We start from the raw sequence: 17,767 nt of genomic DNA, 5'->3' as shown, positions 1-17,767 counted from the left end.
AAGTTGGTAATTTTCACCATCAAAGACAGGAGGAGCTATTTGGGAAAAGTTGTTTTCAGAATTCATCTCACAGATCCCTCAAGAAATTAGCTCTGATACTAATTGTTAGTTTTTAGCTTTGAAATTGGAGGAATAACAGAGAAAGTATTGGAGAAAAATAATATACGACAATAACATTGTCAAAGGGAATTTTTTATTAATAACTCAAAACATATATTTATAGCTAAATTTCTTACTACATTTCAATTTAAATTGCATAACTAATTCCTATTCAAATAATAAAAGGACAACTAATTCCTAAATCATATAGGACTCTAATAATTTAAAACTACTAAAATTATTAATTCCTACTTTATTTTATTTCTGAGACATATTTTCAACAGTACCAAACACTGCCATGATCTTGATCATATTTTCGCCTACTTTACGAGTTCTCCTTTCATGGCAAGTGAGAGATCTCCAAGAGTACCTTTATTATCAATAGTTACCCCTGGCATTGCCACAGCTCTACTTCCCACACAACCATTTTCTCCAATCTTGATTTTGCCATACTTCACTTTGCCTCCTTCACCTTCATATATGTGTCCAAAGAGCAAAGCTTCTCTCCCGATCGATCCATACTTGTCAACACTCACCATTTCAGGATTCAAAACTGCCCCCATGCTGTCGATGTACGCGCCTTCCTCCCAAGCAACTTCTGATCCCATAAGCTTCATCCAAATTCCGAATAAGAATGATCCACTAGTCATTTCCATGAAATAGTCTCCTACCAGTGTCCTTATTGCTTGCCAAATCGTATCGCTGAAGATCCCTTTACTCCAAATTAGTTCACTTTCACCGTCTTTCTTGATTCCTACAAGAATCCATTTTGCCATAGCACATAGAAATCCACCTAAAAGTCCTGTGACAATCCAAAACAGAGGAAGCAGCCAATGCTTCTGGACTTTTAGGCCATCCGACATGTAGAAAAGACACTTCAGTGGAGCAAAGATTGTTAATCCCATGAGGAAATATGGAAGAAAGGTTTGCAAAAACGGTTGAGCAGAGATTAGCCACATTGTCACGTACCAAGATCTTGCTAGTGTAACGACTTTGGTTGTATCCTTTTTCTCCAGTGTTGCTGCAAGGGGACAGCCAGTGAAGTCCATTTTCACATCAGATTGATCCAAGAAGAATCTCCAAGCTTCTGGGAGAGGCTTTCTGTTTCTCAGGTACTGGCATATGTCATAAACGACTGAACGTCCATGGTCCATGGACGCGCTTTGATTGCATGATGTTGCCCGAATGACATCCACTTCATGACATTTGAGAAATGGATTGAACTCCAGCTCTTCTGATTCTTCTTTTGTGAGCGTTGCATCAATAGTTATATCTCCTATCTCAATATAAGGAAATTCAATCTCATCCCATGGCTTGGTACAATCAAGTGCAACCTCCCGAGTAACTTCATCCTCCGGTATTGGTCGGATTTGTAGTTGTAGAACATAACGGACCTGTAAGAATCAAGAAAATAAATCTTCAGATTTATATAGTTGAAATATCTTCAGATTGTTAGAACACTGATAAATACATTGATGGAAAACCAATACGAATCTAATAGGACCTTCTCGGAATTATGCACACGATGTTGGAAATCTTCATCAAGGAAGCATAATGGACGGTTGTCATTCTCATCTCTTGGAATTGCACCAGTCTCTGGTGGAAGTACTCCTCTAGGCTTTACCTCACCAGAATCCTCACCAATGTTGTTGTCAAAAGGCCTTAACTTGAATTTGACATACATCTCCTGATCATCTTTGAATCGGAAAAGCCTGCAAATGTTTGAATAGTAATGCAGCTTGGTGTAGGAGTCTGTCTGTCGAAGAGATCCCCACATTGCATCCCGGATATGTGGAGCATGCTTCACGTGTTCTTCCCGTGCTGCTGCTCCACAAACAAGCCACGTTGCAAAGTCACCTATAGTTCGAGTATGAAATGCCTTGCCAGTTTTTAGTGTCAGATCAAGAATTGTTCTTCTCTCATCTGTTTCATTCGATAGGATCCTTATTGCTGCACCACGCGGATCAAGTCTTGCATCATCATCAGAACTCAAACAATTACTGTGCCTCATAATAACTCCGTATGTCGTTCCAGGACTGAAAATCTTGTGATCTGGAAAACCTGGGATGTCATTGTAGAGGCTTAAGTATCCTTTACCTGCAGCACCAATTCGATGAAAGAATCTCGATCTCACTTTAAGAGTTGAAGCAGCAAAATTTGCAGCTAGATTCCCAAGCACCTTTTTGTATTTCACGTCCATCTCCTCGATTCGATCATCCAATGAATAAGACTTGCTTTTGACCATAACTGGATTTTTAGAGCCAACAAAGACACCACCATGCCGAAGGACAGAATTCATGGGAGCAACTGAGATTGCACCAAGAATAACATCCTTCTCAATGACACAACCTGGGAGGACAAGGCCTTGACTACCGATAACCGAGTTATCTTGAATATCAATTTTTCCAGACACAAAGTTATTTAAGGTATATATTCCGGTAACAATTCTACTGAAGTCCCCTAAATGCACACCATTGCCTATTGAGATCAGGGATGGTTCTAAAATGGGGTTAATGGCTCTGATGGAACAATGTTGGCCAATTTTTGCGCCTAGTTGCCGTAAATAAATACAGAACAACTCTGTTCCAGAAATGAATTTTGTGAATCTTATGTGACATGCAACATTGACACGATGGATAAGACAAGTCCCCGTCATGTCCATTTCTCCTTTTTGACGGACAACATGGTTTAACAAACAAGTGAAGAAACTAAGGATAAGACCATGAGATATGTAAGCAATGGCAATGGTGGTGGCGAAAGTGAATGAAGGGGCATTGTCAAACAGCGTTGCATATGTGACAATCATGTAAGGAAACCAATGAAAGGCACCCGCTAAGCAAAAAAAACTGAAATGTTTTAGTGAAGGCGAGCTTTGCCATAGCGAAAGGTAAATAAAATATACAACAGCTGCCGATAAGCTGCTGAGAAAGCCAACCATGTATATGGAGAGTAGTTGACTGATATGTTCATGATTTCCCTGACTCCCCTTTGTGATCTTTCGTGTCGAGTTGTCCTGCAATCATGATAGAAAACAGGAAATTTGTTAGTCTAAACTTGTAATCATGAGCAATCTACTGATGGTATTGATGAACTGCGTTCCTTGGACACTCCAAAAATGTTCGTGCATCAGTGTCGGATCCTCAAATAATTCATAGATTTCGGAGGATCTGACATACACCTGGCGATATTTTTGAAGAGTCCGACCAACATAGATGATGAAGGTTTTTTAAAAAAAAAAAATTCTACTGACCTTTTGGGTGCTTTTAGCCTGAACACTTTTAACTGCAGTCGTGCTGGTGTTGAGAGCCAGCACATGAGCTCCATCTTCCACTGTGCGTCCTCTTTGAGCAACAGCATAAGGACCGATCGATGATTTTTGGCCTATCCTAATCGGGTTGAAGCTCAAGACACCATTTTTCACTTCATGACTCTGAAGCAATACTCCTTCGTTGATCACTGCTTCCCCTCCAATAGAAACTAACGATGGATCCGTGATGTCGACAGTGTCAAGAATAGCAGAAGATGCTATATTTGCCCCAAGCATCTCGAACCAATAATTGATGAACACTGTTCCTCTCAAATGCACTGCTAAGACTTTTGAAGAGATTTCTTGAGCCTTATAAAGTGCCCACCACTTGACAAAACCAATGGACCAGATGGATACCTCAGGGTTCAACATATAGTTTGGTTGTAGAAATGACTTTCCAAGAAAAGCTATGCAGATGTTGGTGGAGAGGATGCATAATATCCAAGAAAGAGGAGCACATACTAAGGAAAGAATGTAACCAAACCAAGGGGCTGCTTGTATCAGCATTTGGCATTTAGAGACAAGAAATGTGAAAGCGGAAACCGACATGCATGCAGGAAATATCAGCAAGAAAGAAACATAAGCAAGAGCTAAAAATTGGAAAAACCAGATAACTAGCTTATGAGAATCAGAAACCTTGATATTGGTACTTATGGTTGATCCCATCTTACTTTCACAAGAATTGGAGGTAGTTTCCACCAACTCGGGACGGGATTTTATCAAAAGATCTTCAGCATAGTCTGCTAAGTCTTCGATGCAGGTTGCTGAGAAGATGTCTATCGCTCCGACGGGGACTCCAAGAAAGGATGAAATTTTCTGAGCTGCTCGAACAACGCCAATTGAGTCAACACCATAAGACACCAGACTCTCAGTGATGGAGATTTTAAACTTGGGAACTCCTGTCATTTCATACAGCAGCTCCTTCAGAAATTCTATGATCTGTCCTTTGCTAATTTTGTCATTTCCCCGAGCTAAATTTCTTGTGATTTGTGGTGTGGAAACATCTTTAGACTCCTGTGATGATTTTTCTCCATCGGTTGCATCTTCCAAAATGCTCAATGTTCCATCAATAAATCTTTTGGCTACTTCAAATCTTCTGATTTTCCCTGAGGTAGTCTTACTAATGGACCTTGGTTTGATAACCACAATGGAAGCAATACATATACCATGTTCTTCTGCAACACGAGTATGGATGCGTTCAATAACTTCATAAGGAATTGGATTATAAGCTTCTGCCACAACGACCAATCCAAGTTGATCGGAACCTTTAGGAAATGATATCCTTTTTGACATTAGTACCTCATCAGGAATGCCAACCACCGCGCAGCAGCCAGGCCGTAGAAGGTCAGATGCTTTTTCGATTGTTTTCTCAACATCGGTGGAATATATGTTTCTTCCAGCAACTATTATGAGATCCTTTATCCTCCCTGTAATGAACAGTTTTCCATCAATGATTCTACCTAAATCACCGGTTCTTATGTACCTTTTCCCCGGTTCAGTGAGAAGTTCATTCTCAAATGTTTTCCGGCTTAACTCCTCTATTCCCCAGTATCCAGCTCCCGTACTCAAGCTGCTAATCCATATCTCCCCTTCTTTGGTGGAATCATCATGCTCCCTACCAGTGTCAGGCTCGACAATTTTGATTTCGACGTCTGCAGTGTGTACATTAGCATAGCCACAGCAGACTTTCCCCTGCCAATCAACCAAAATTGGCAAGCCTTCTCCATATGCACTGTTTACATACACACAATTCTCCGCAAGGCCATATCCTGGTGCCATTACTTCTTGGGAGAGTCCGAAAGGTTCAGTCAACTCGATGAATCTTTTGAGAGTTGTTCCCCTTACAGGTTCAGCAGCAACCATGAGGAAAGTCATGGAGGAGAGATCTAGATTCTGCACCTTGTTAGACTCTAGTCTCCGTACAAGGAGTTCAACTGCAAAGTTCGGGCCAGCACTATGAGTAGCATGGTATTTGCTCATAGTCTGCAGCCATAAGAGTGGGTTCTTGATGAATGTCATCGGAGAAAAGAGTATCGCGGAACCGCCACTTACTAGGCAAGTGAAAAGTCCTCCGATAAGTCCCATGTCATGATACTGTGGTAGCCAGCTCACTAGTATCGTCCTTGTGTTGGCCCGGTATCTTCTCCGCATCAACTTTACATTATGAATGATTCCTATATGAGTGATCACAACTCCTTTAGGATCACTAGTTGAACCAGAAGTGAACTGGAGAAAACACAAATCATTTGGCAAAGGATCGTGGTCTTCTCGAGCTACTTCATTGCTGTTCTTGAAAATTTTGCTTCTCTTGATCCATAAGTCGGTGTATAACCAAGGTAGGTCCGGCCAGCCACCGGATGATCTCCCATTGCCTCTACCGAATACCATATTCTTTACAGAAAAGGTTTGGACCGTAAAATGGTATTTAGATGTTGACAATATCGCTACAGCATCGCATGTTTTAGCAATGTTTGCAATATGCAGAAGTGCTTGTCCACCTCCCTGTGTTGGATCAGGAGGTATGGCAGGTACTGGTATGACTTTAGCTCTCAGGCACCCGAAAAAGGCATCGACGAAGTCAAGCCCTGGAATGTAGATTAAGAGAACTCTATCGCCAGGCAAGATGGTTGGTTTCTTGCATGTTAATAACTTCTGAGCTACAGTTGAAGCATTTGAGTGAAGTGTTCTATACGTCCTCCGATCTGTCACATCTCCTTTCTCATTGATCCATGTATATACGGTATTGTCCTGAGTAGAAGGATGAGTTCCCCAGTGTCTCAAGTAGCTATTCAGGGAACACAAATCCGGAAAGGTGATCCCGGAAGATTCATTGAGTTGTCTAGAACCAAGGATACAATCTGATTTCAGTGGCAGTAACCTCTGCAGAAGCAAAAAACTCATTCAAGTCAATACATTCATTCTATTGCAGTTAGTTAAACACCTTAACTTTGTCACTGACAAATGATCGGCTCATGATAAGAGTATCAACTAAACTCAACAATGCAAATACAACATCAATTGATGAATATCTCGGGGTACAGACCACAGCTTAGGCTCGGGGACTCAGTTAGGTGAGGTCGTGATCCAGGAGACTTTTACTCGATTATATCCCGAGAAATGGAACTTGAATTTGAATTTTGTTTCAGGATTTGTCCATGTGAGCCCCAAATGGACTTTGACTTCGATCGAGTATTAAATTATGGGATCGAGGAACTCTAAAACAGGATTGGAATCCACACCATCAAAAAAGCAATCCAAGCCAGCATTAAACACGTGAGCAAACAACAATAACAACATACTAAGTGTAATCCCACAAGGTGGGATTTGGAGAGGGTAGGGTGTACGCAGACCTTACCCCTACCTTACGGAGGTAGAGAGGTTGTTTTCACGTGAGTTTTGGCTCAACTAAAGCAAATAAAATAACATACAGAAGGAAATAAATAAAACATGTACATGAGGAAGCATCACATTACATACAGGGAAGGGAAACAATAACAACATCAAAATCATGTGATAACTAAAACACAAGACACAAAGGGTAGCAACCGAAAAACTACTAATACTGCTGGTACTAAAGGCGAAACAGATACGGGCTCCATAATAAGCCTAATCCTGTAAGAAAGAGAAACAATGCTCACCTAATTCGTAACATTCTACCTAATTCTCGACCTCCAAATCCTCCTATCTAAGGTCATGTGTATGTGAGAGGTCCTCTGAAGTAGCCTACCTTAACATATGGGAAGGCTGGCATGGCACTATTACTGGTGAAATGCTTGCGCATAAGAGCCATGGCGTAGGATGCATTCCTTTCCGTCAACTCAAATGCCATCAAACCGCCAACATAATACGTATTTTGTTGACCCTGTAGTTGATTTTCCACTTTCTCATAAAAGCCTTCCTTCATATCTGCCATTTCGAAAACACACAATCAATAGACCGATAATATATAGTTTCAATCTTAAAATGAAAAGATTTATGTTATACACCCTGACAATATAAAGATTCGGAGTAATTTAACCTGTGATAAAATAATGTTCACCATAGTGACTTATAAATGACGTGATTGTGTGAATATTTCTATACCGTCAGTGCATAGAACTTAACTTCAGATTGAAGATTCTGCATAGTTCAGGCATACCTTGGCTGTTAACATGAGGGAAATACTTGAACTTTCGTTGCAACACAACTTTTTCAACTAGGCCTCCCATACTTTCAACGACTTTTATGAGGAGCTCAGTGACCTTTGATCCTACTATGTCTACCGAGTTACCATAAGACCAGAACAAGAAGACATTTGTATCATTGTAAAATCTCTGCATTGCTACTGGATTGCCGATGGCTTTTGGATCATTCATGAACTCACCAAAGTAGTAAAAACCCATCGGGATATGATCAAATCCAGTTATCTTCAAGACTGTGGTGTAATAGTCAATAGTTTGTACTTTATCAAACAACTCCTCCTCAAGGCTATTCATGTCGATTCTCCTGCTCTTGCTTACTGCACAAAAAGATCAGTAACAAGTAATGTGAGACAAATTCACAGTAATAAAAGTTATTACTTTAAGTATTATAGGAAGGTTTACTATTCCTGATTCGGCTATTATTTGGACAACTTAGGAGATATGTTGCTCGGACTCTCTAAAAATATTGCTACATCTGTGTCGAATTCTCCAAAAATGTGCTACTATTGGAGGATCTGACATGCACCTGACGGCATTTTGCAAAGTCCAAACAACATATCTTAGGAGAATGGCTTAAACATAGTCTGCACGCGATAGTACTGACCATAAAACTCGCTGGTATCCAGAAAAAATAGATCTTGATATTCTTATGAACATGCATTTGAGAACTTATTGCTATTGATTCCATCATCCTTATCGGACATAGTCAGTGAGATTAATTATTCAGAACAGACAGACCGGTAAAAAACCTGTAACCATAGATACAATTTCTCAATCAACAAAGTCAAAATGTAATTTGTGTTTATGCATCTATTGCACAAAAAGCATCTCCGTAAATGAACGAGTTTTCAATTGGCCTATTGAAAATAGCAAGTTATTAGTAAAAATGCTCAAACAGAAATCTCACTGACCTGATGCATTTGATGAAGCTGGAGACCTATAAAACTTTCCACCGGTAAAGGGAAAAGAACCCGAGACAACAATTTTATCGAACTCCAATGTTTTCAATTCACCATCAATCTCATTTTTAACATCCACATGAACGCCTAATGAGTCACGTTTAAGTGACACTACTTCATTGTTGCAGAGCAATGTAACAGGCAATCGCTCGCTCAGCTTCTTCCAGATGCTGGTATAGCCTTTTTTAAACCGTTGAATCTTCCCAGCCATAGAAGTTCTGATGAACTCATGGAGATATGCATATGGCATGTCTTGCACGAACCCGTATCCAGAAGCAGTGTAGCCATAAGCCACTGCTTTCGGAACTGATTTCAACCCGTTGTCCTCAAGAAACGCAGGACATAAGTCAGCTGCTGCCTCACTCACAGCATGTACACCAATTCTGCCCGAAGCCTTAGCCTCATCCTACAAAACAAGACGATATACATCATCTCTAACGATATGAAGCTTCTGAAATGAGACGACAATCCGTTTTCTCAACCAATGCAGGACAATCAAACACCCCCTCCCTCCATGTCCAGGCCTAGATAACTGGAGCAGATAACGTAACAAGGGATGCAACACTGGGAAACATAATAATAGGAATGAATCTGTGATACCAAGATAAGGAAAGGACCTTGCACCTAACTCTATGTTGCTCGGACTCTCCAAAAAGGTTGCCGCACCCATGCCGGATTCTCCAAATATCAACTACTTTTAGTGTATCCAACAGACATTCCTCGACATTTTTGAAGAGTCCGAGCAACATGGAGTCCTAACTCAATCTCATAAACTAGCTCATGAAGTTAGAAACATCCAAAAACATAGGACACAACAGTCCATTCCCTCAACCAATGTGGGACAATTCAACTACTTCTTCGTAGAAAATGCTTCATACACTTTTTCACATTTCCATTAGTAAATCCATTCTCTCTGCTTCAATTTACGTTTCTTACTTTCCTTTTACGTCTGTTTAAAAGAGTAATGCCACTTTCTACATTCAGTTTCCCCTAAATTCCAACATCCCACACATCCCACATGGCCACGTTTAAAACCTATATTGCTCAGTGTTATGAACAGGTAGGAATAAGCAATATCACAAGCAAAAGAAAAACAAGAAGAACACACAGATTTACGTGGAAACCCTTGACGGGAAAAACCACGGGCAAAGGCAGAGGAAATTCATTATGAAGGAGAGAAATACAAGGTGGAGACGATAGTCTCAATTTCGTGTATATGAAAAAACACCCGAAACAGCCCACTAAACGCACTTATATATTACGTGCGTACAAATAAATCCTAAGCCCAAAAACATACAGGTACGTACCCCGATCCCTCCGCTACCACCACAGACCCCACAAAAAATCCCAAACATGGGTCGCACTGCGAACTTTTCAGGGCCAGATCAACAAAATTCGGGTCGCAAACTCTAACAGCTCAGACTCTCCAAAAAATGTTTTAAGTTATGATATAAAGTAGTTCATAAGTGCATTCTGATACATTACACACATCTTTAGTTGGTAACCACAACATTCAAGTCTTCGTTACTTTTTTGAACTACGTGCTCAGTCAAACTAAGACACATAAAATGAAACGGAACGACTAAATAACTAACCTGAAGCTTCAAGGTGAGAGGAATAACAGATACATAATCTTGTACAACTTGTATGTCATTGTATTTCCCAGTAGAGTCAATTAGAGCAAACTTATGGTTGTCCATTTCCTCAACATCAGCCTTGATTTCTCTAGCTAGGTGAAAAATTGTTGGTGCACTATTTGCAGCAACAACTTGTCCTCCCAAATCATAAATATTTCCTGTTAATATGACAAAAAATGTATAATGAGTTTAATTTACTTCAATATACTAACCATAACATTATCAAAAAAGACGACACGTGCGTGTCAGATTCTTCAAAAGTAGTACATTTTTGGAGAATCCTACATGGCGTAATATCGAAACTGAAGAGTCCACACAACTTAGCAAAATTTGAATGATAACTTTTCCTTTTTAGCTCTTTTCAAAAAGAATGTTAACTTTCTAAATTTGAAAATAATTTTTTATAGCAACACAAATGTTGCAGAATGTTCAATACTGCAAACAAATAGGTCGATGGGGAAAATTCAATTCGTGATGATCATAATTAGAAAGTTCATATTCTTCGGTCATTGATAAACAATTTGTTGGGCAATATACTCAACGCAATTACCACAAAATATATAGATTCCAAAATCAATATAAGGTCACAAGATCTAAAAGTTACATAAGTATGCCTTTTGACTTGGCCTCAGTTCACAACTATAACCTCCAACTTTGGATTTGTACAAGTAGACACTTAAACTTGCATGAAATTGAACAGATCGACACATGTGTCATCCTACGTGGCATACTGCATGTATGACATGAATTGTCCACGTAAAATGCCACGTAGGATGCATGCGTGTACTTATTCAACTTTACATAAGTTTAAGTGCCTACTTGTGCACACCCAAAGTTGGAGGTCATAGATATGATGTGAAACCAAATTAAAGGGGCATGTTCAATGTATTGTGCCACCTGAATTGGCCACGTAAGATGCCACACAGGACGCATAGGTGTACTCAGTGGCGGAGCCACATTGAATTCAGGGGTTCATCCGAACCCCTTAGTCGGAAAATTATATTATTTTTACATGGTCAATAATATTTTTTTCTATATATAGTAGATTTTGAACCCCTTCGACTAGTCCGTATATTTACTTCTGAAACCCTTAATGAAAATTCTGGCTCTGTCACTGGGTGTACTTATTCAACTTTATACAAGTTTAAGTGCCTACTTATACATCCAAAGTTGGAGGACGTAGATGAAAGTTGAAGCCAAGTTAAAGAGCACATTTACGTACTACGCCAAAGTTTATTATTCGTGCACGGTTAAAGTAACTAAAACACGTAAACTGAAACGGAGAGAGTGGAAAATAATTGTAAAAACTACCTTCAATATCAACTGATTCACACATGCCTCCAACAGAATGATACTTCTCAAGAATAGTAATATTTGTATAACCAAGTTTCACCAATGCATAAGCAGCTGATATTCCACTTGGTCCACCACCTATTATTCCTATCTTTGTATTTGTACCAAAACATGGATGCAATTTCAAAAATAATTCATCTATTGCTTCTCTTGGCTCCATTATTTCCCTAACCAAAAAAAAAAAAAAAACAAGTTAAACAACACCAATAATAAAAGAGTAAAGCATCTAGTACGCCCCTAAACTATAACCAAATATGCTACGACACACTCCAACTTTACGGGACCCTATTACCTCTAAACTTAATTTTAGTTGATTTTTGTCATCCTTTTGTATTGAACTGACACCTTTTGTTAATTTTTTTGGCTGACATGACACCTTTGACATGGGTCTCATTTATGTAAATAAATTATCATGTCAGCATAATTGGTTGAAGTGTGTAGTAGAAACTTTGGCTAAAGTTCGATGCGAGTATTGGATGCTTATCTCATAATAAAATGTTCAGTATAATTCCACAAGCAAGCCGATCTGAATAGGATAAGATACACGTAGACTTTATTTCTACCTTTATGGGATAGAAATATTATTTAAGCAAGCCGATCTGAATAGGATAAGATACACGTAGACTTTATTTCTACCTTTATGGGATAGAAATATTATTTACGATAGACCGTTGGCTCTATTCCAACCAAGAAAATTAAGTTATTTAATATGTTGTATATTAGATAACTATGTTTTGATACATTTATAAAACATCTTTCCTCATTAGTCCTTATATACATTTTAAAGGGAGGGTGACAGGAAAAAATAGGATTAGCATACTTTTCTTCTTGTTTTTTTTTTTTTTTTAAATAATTATTTCTTAGTTTCTTTAATTGACCTAAAATGACTTCCATATTTTTTAAACTAGGTGATACATTATTACAACTTCCATTTCAATTGATAGTGTTTGACTATAAATAAAGTTTATATTTTTTTTGAACTTACAATCTGGGATAAGTCATGGATATTTGTACAGTTATAAATAAATTTAAATTTAAATTATTTTTTACGTATAAAAGAGTATCATTATTTTTGGAAAAAAGCATATCGATCACAAATAAAAAGGAGTATTACTTTTTATTAAGGTGGTGCTCATATCAGCTTACGCACATCTTGATTATTCGATTGTGTACCAATTACCTCTCTCTAAGATACCAAATTATTTTACTACCAAGGCTTAAATATATGGAAAAAAAAAACTTATCGTTTTTGTCTCTGTATACTTGAATTTAAATCTTGATTTTTTCGTAGTTTTCAATCACTATATTGATCAGTAGACTACACCCTTAAATACATGAGCATTAGTTATTATATTAATGAGTGTTATTACTATTAGTACTACTAATAATTAGAGATTTTCCTTTTCTTGATTGAAAATGATTAAAAAAAAGAAATGATACTATAGTGTATTACTAATAATTTTCTACTAGAAAAATTTAAAGAATAAAAATGTCAAGAAGACCAACTTGGTCAATATTTCAACTAATCAAAACAAGTATTGAAAATGTCAAGAAATGAAATGTGGTCTTGATTGGAATATTCCATATTATTTTTAGAAGACGATGTAAAATAAATAAACATTTTATAAAGAAGGTTATCTTTTATAATAATGTGAAATTAAAAAATGTTTTATGTATGTTGAATTTTAAAAAGGTGTTAGTTGAAAGTGGGAATTGATCTTGTTTTCTTGAATATTAAAATGAGGAACAATTATTTGGAAGAGTGATTTTTCTAAACAATAATTAAATATGTCAATGGATGTGTTTGGTACAAGAGAAAAACATTTTTTTGAAAAATAGTTTTCGATTTTCTCATATTTAATTGATCAAAATTTTTGAAAAATATATTTTTATGACAAATCTTGGCAAGATTTCAACTTAGTTAATTCAAATAAATTAGTTAAATTTTCCAATAAAGAGTATTGACTTGACTCTTTCTACAATTGACTTGGAACTATAGTTAAACTAAAGTTGATATTTAATTTTGAATAATTATCGGTCAATGCTCAAACATACCAAAAACGTATATAGTATATACCATGATAATGTGAAAAAAAGAAGTTATAATACTAATATAATTTTATCTAATATAATAAGGGTCCATTTGGGACATACATATATTTTTCCTTCTTTGTTTTTTCAAAAATATCAAAATATCAAAACTTCAGCTTTCTTTCACCTGAAATGCATTTCTATACTCAACTTCAATTTTTTTTTTCCAAATTTCAACCAAAACTATGTCTGAATGCCTACTATATAAGACGCCGCGTAGGATAAGAATTGGCCACACAGGATACCACATAGAATATATGTGTCTACTTGTTCAATTTTATACAATTTAAAGTACTTAATTGTGCACACCCAAAGTTGAAGGTAATAGATGTAATATAAGGTCAAGTTAAAGGGTATATTTATGTATTGTACCCTAAAAAAGTTGGATAACTACACTTTTAACAAATAAATATTACATACCGAAAACACACACACATATATATATATACTAAATTAGTGTACGTGTTTTGCACGTTTGTCTCACATTAATCAATAAAATATACACACGAATTAAGGATAATATTATTTAAAAGTAGTAATTATATTCACGTTATTATATTTATTTTTAATAATATAAATAAATATTGCATCTCAAATATGTTACTGTATGTTGTATCTCGTCTATTAACTTTTTATTTTTTATTTTTGCAAATGAAAAGAATTCATTAATTAGAATTTCATGCAAATTAAATTATAGTTTTCATGCAATATACATAGGACCTTCTTCCTACAATTTCGTTGATACTTTTCTTTTTCTCCGACTCCCCCCTTATTCTTTCAAATTTTTTGGCCTTTTATTTTCTTTCTTTTAAATATTAGTATTTCTAATATAGTTCAAGAAAGATTTAAAAAGCAAAATTTATTCAATTTTAAAGTACTAATTATTATGAATCCTTATGTCCTACAAATAAGTTAAAATTTAATACCTATAACTTTCATTAATTTCAAAATTTTATATTTTATTTGTACAAGCATTGTTATTCGAATTTTGACGTTAATGTAATTTTAAATAAATTGACAAGCATAACCCAACACTTATGAATTAGGTAACAACATAAAATGCAGGTAGATAACTAATTGCTTTTAAAGTACATTAATTAGTAGGAAAAGTACTATGAAAAGGTGGAAATATCTAAATTCTTGTGCATTTTCTTGTTATTGTTAATCGTTATGGTGCTATATGCCCAATATAAAAATAGATTTTGAATGTAAAGAAGAGTGCAATGGAGCATGCACAGTAGAAGAGGACTTTAATTAGGTGAAATAATATGAGACATCTTTGCATTTGTTTAGAATAGTCTTTTCATGTCAAAAAGAAATAAAATAAATTACTAAGTATGGCTTCTAAGGACCTACGAATTATTATGAAAAAATAATGTGAACATACATTTAATTTATCATATTTATACAAATTTCTACTCTTATAAATTAATTAAAAAAATTTCATCTAATTATGTTTGTCCATCGGATGTATTGAAAGCTAATTATGTATCTCGATAGACTCAAATTCAAAAAAACTATATCCGGAGCTAATTATGTATCTTTATAAAGGAAAAAAATATTATATATAAATTATAATATGCGAATATTTATGTTGAGATTACAAAATGTATCTTTATAAAGGAAAATTATAAAATTTTCTATACTTAAACTCTAAATTATTGAGATTTATGTTGTTTGTCCAATTATTATTGAGTGGAAGAGGAAAAAGGCACACAATGAAATTAATATAAATTAAGAACTTCACTGTTCCTAATTGAATTGGAACTCTTTAGAACCAACTCATTAAAATTTGATTTTGTGACGACGGTGAAAGAATTTTAGTGGAATTGGGAGATTAAATCCTACGGCGAACAAAATATTTAGAACTCTACATTAATTATTCTTAAACCTAATTTTGAGAAAAAAGTGACGTCCATGAGTAACCAGTCAACCGTTTCTTTTAAAAGAAAAAATAAAAATTCACGTATTCATACGTGGAAAGAAGTATGTATCCAAATCATAAACGAAAAAGGAGGCTAAATATAAAAAAAATTAGCAATTCATTTTTTTATAAAATTAATTTGAGTAAAAAAAGGTGAAAAGACTATTTTATCTACTATGAAATGTTTCAAGGAAGGCGAAAAATTCAAATCACTTTTATAAGGGTCTTTACACTTTTAATATAATATATATATATATATATATATATATATATATATATATATATATATATAAAATCAACAAAAGAAAGATTTATGCTAATTATATCAACATACCTTTGGTAATTATGATAATGCTGATCAATGCGAATCTTAGGCAAATTGATTCGTCAAAAACAACAAAATAAGAAGAAAACTTTAACACTTTTTTTTTTCGGGCGGGGTTGGGGGTGGGGGGGTTCTTTGAATACTAAAGTGGTTAAGAATGCTATTGAAATCAAGAAAGATGGAATTATAATTGTGAATTTATAAAATCAAGAAGTGATCATTTTATAGACAAAAAATATGTGTCATGCAACCACAAGGGTTGGTGTGGTGGTTCAGCACCTTACCCCTTAAGTAAGAGGTTGGGGGTTCGATCCCCCCTCTCTAGTGAATGGAGAAAACTTGTGGCCAGTTCCCTACCGTTTAGTGCGTTGATAGTGGAACGGAGGATTAGTCTCACGACTACCGGCTGTGGGGATACCTTGGAAAACTAAAAAACAAAATTGCCATGCAAGCTGACATATGGAACCTATGCTTGCGGAGTAAGAATTTAAGAAAATAAAGAAGAGTAATTTTGAATTTTATGATTTTAAATTAAAAATATGTAAAATGTCAAAATATTTTGTAATCTTGTGTTGTGATATTCAACATGTCATCTCAAAAGTTACATTAAAAAATTATCAAGTAAAGAAAAAAATTGATACTTTTTATTGAAAGATTATATATGTATACAACTCTCATCGTGTCATTTTATGTGAAAGTATTACTATTTAGGGGTTAACCCCCTTTTTTTTTTACTATAATTTTTTCAAATTTTCTAAAATATTTTGAATCATTATCTCTTTTTACTTGTAGTACTTTTTGTGTAGTTTTTAAGCAAGTAATTTATTTGAAAACTTTTCGAAAATTTATACTCAAATTCATAGCAAATATTAAATGTTTTGACCCTCGTACTCTATATCCTCTTCATATAAATTATAAATTATGACAAAAAATAATAATGGCTATTTTGGCAAAATAGCACCAAATTAACAAAAAAAAAAATAAAATAGATCGATGCACCAGTGTGTCACGATCTGACTGCACCTCATCCAGCTCAACCCCATCTATACGGGCCATCTAGTCCGGCTTTTACTGAGCCGGGTTGGATCAGAATGGGCTAACCTATCCCCATTGACAAGTTTACAAATCCTTTATAATACACTAGTTCCGGCTCGATTATTCACTGTCATTTCATGAAATCTCTCTTCTGATTCAAAATTGTAGTGTAACGTGTATCCTCTCGTGTTCCGGTCATGGAATAGATGAAATAAATCAAAAAATGAATTTTTTGTTCAAAAATGAATTTTTGTTCAAAAATGAAATTTTATTGGAGTTGTTCATATTTGGTTCATCCTTCATAACCATATCACATCCCAAATCTAATGAAATAGGATGAATTAAGACGGTATTTTGTAAATACATAATTATCTTGAATATATTAATTATTTTTTTATTTTTCAATCATCTGGAAGGTACAAAAGAAGATATTGATGTTTAATCCAACTTCTATACAATTTGTCATCTTCTTTTCTAAATTTGGTTATGGACGTTATGTTCAAAAATAGTGTTTTAGTCTTGGTACATTTCATGAATGAGTCTAATTCTAGAAGTATACTCTATATACAACTTCAATATTGTGACTTACGTCAATTACCAAAAACATCTTGACTTAGACTAAGTCTTGGATAAGAGCACAACATGACAAAGAAGATATTAATTAAAATAACTTAAAATCCCGAGATGAATGAGATTTCTTGACTCTTAATTTAAAATGTCGAATTTGAGTTATGACAATGAAGTATTTTTCTGATAGGATTGTGTGCGGAATCAAAATGAGCCACGGAATTAAAAAAGTGATCAAAATAGATTAAACGTAATAATTTATTACGTTTTTCACCTTTTTGTTAATGGC

At 35.3% G+C, this 17,767-nt stretch overlaps 1 protein-coding gene across 3 annotated transcripts; it reads right to left on the bottom strand.

Moving 5' to 3' along the window:
- Nucleotides 1-201: 201 nt before the first annotated feature.
- LOC107874345 lies at nt 202-16,072 on the bottom strand. Of its 3 annotated transcripts, none has more exons than XM_016721156.2 (9): nt 15,886-16,072; nt 11,495-11,703; nt 10,142-10,341; nt 8,499-8,952; nt 7,545-7,904; nt 7,134-7,312; nt 3,350-6,286; nt 1,604-3,112; nt 202-1,493 (listed from the first exon to the last, which is right to left on the bottom strand). In XM_016721156.2, the coding sequence occupies exons 2-9, from the start codon at nt 11,694-11,696 to the stop codon at nt 420-422; spliced, it is 6,915 nt and encodes a 2,304-aa protein (XP_016576642.2). In that variant the 5' UTR covers nt 11,697-11,703; nt 15,886-16,072; the 3' UTR covers nt 202-419. The 3 variants fall into 3 exon arrangements, with proteins under 3 accessions (XP_016576642.2, XP_047268805.1, XP_047268827.1); XM_047412849.1 differs by lacking the exon at nt 15,886-16,072 and adding an exon at nt 12,173-12,419; XM_047412871.1 differs by lacking the exon at nt 15,886-16,072 and adding an exon at nt 12,173-12,284 and having other exon boundaries at nt 11,495-12,099.
- Between the last annotated feature and the right edge of the window lie 1,695 nt (nt 16,073-17,767).

The sequence above is a fragment of the Capsicum annuum genome, chromosome 1 (assembly GCF_002878395.1).
Source record: "Capsicum annuum cultivar UCD-10X-F1 chromosome 1, UCD10Xv1.1, whole genome shotgun sequence".
Taxonomy (NCBI): Eukaryota; Viridiplantae; Streptophyta; class Magnoliopsida; order Solanales; family Solanaceae; genus Capsicum; species Capsicum annuum.
This window is presented reverse-complemented; position numbering and strand designations above follow the sequence as displayed.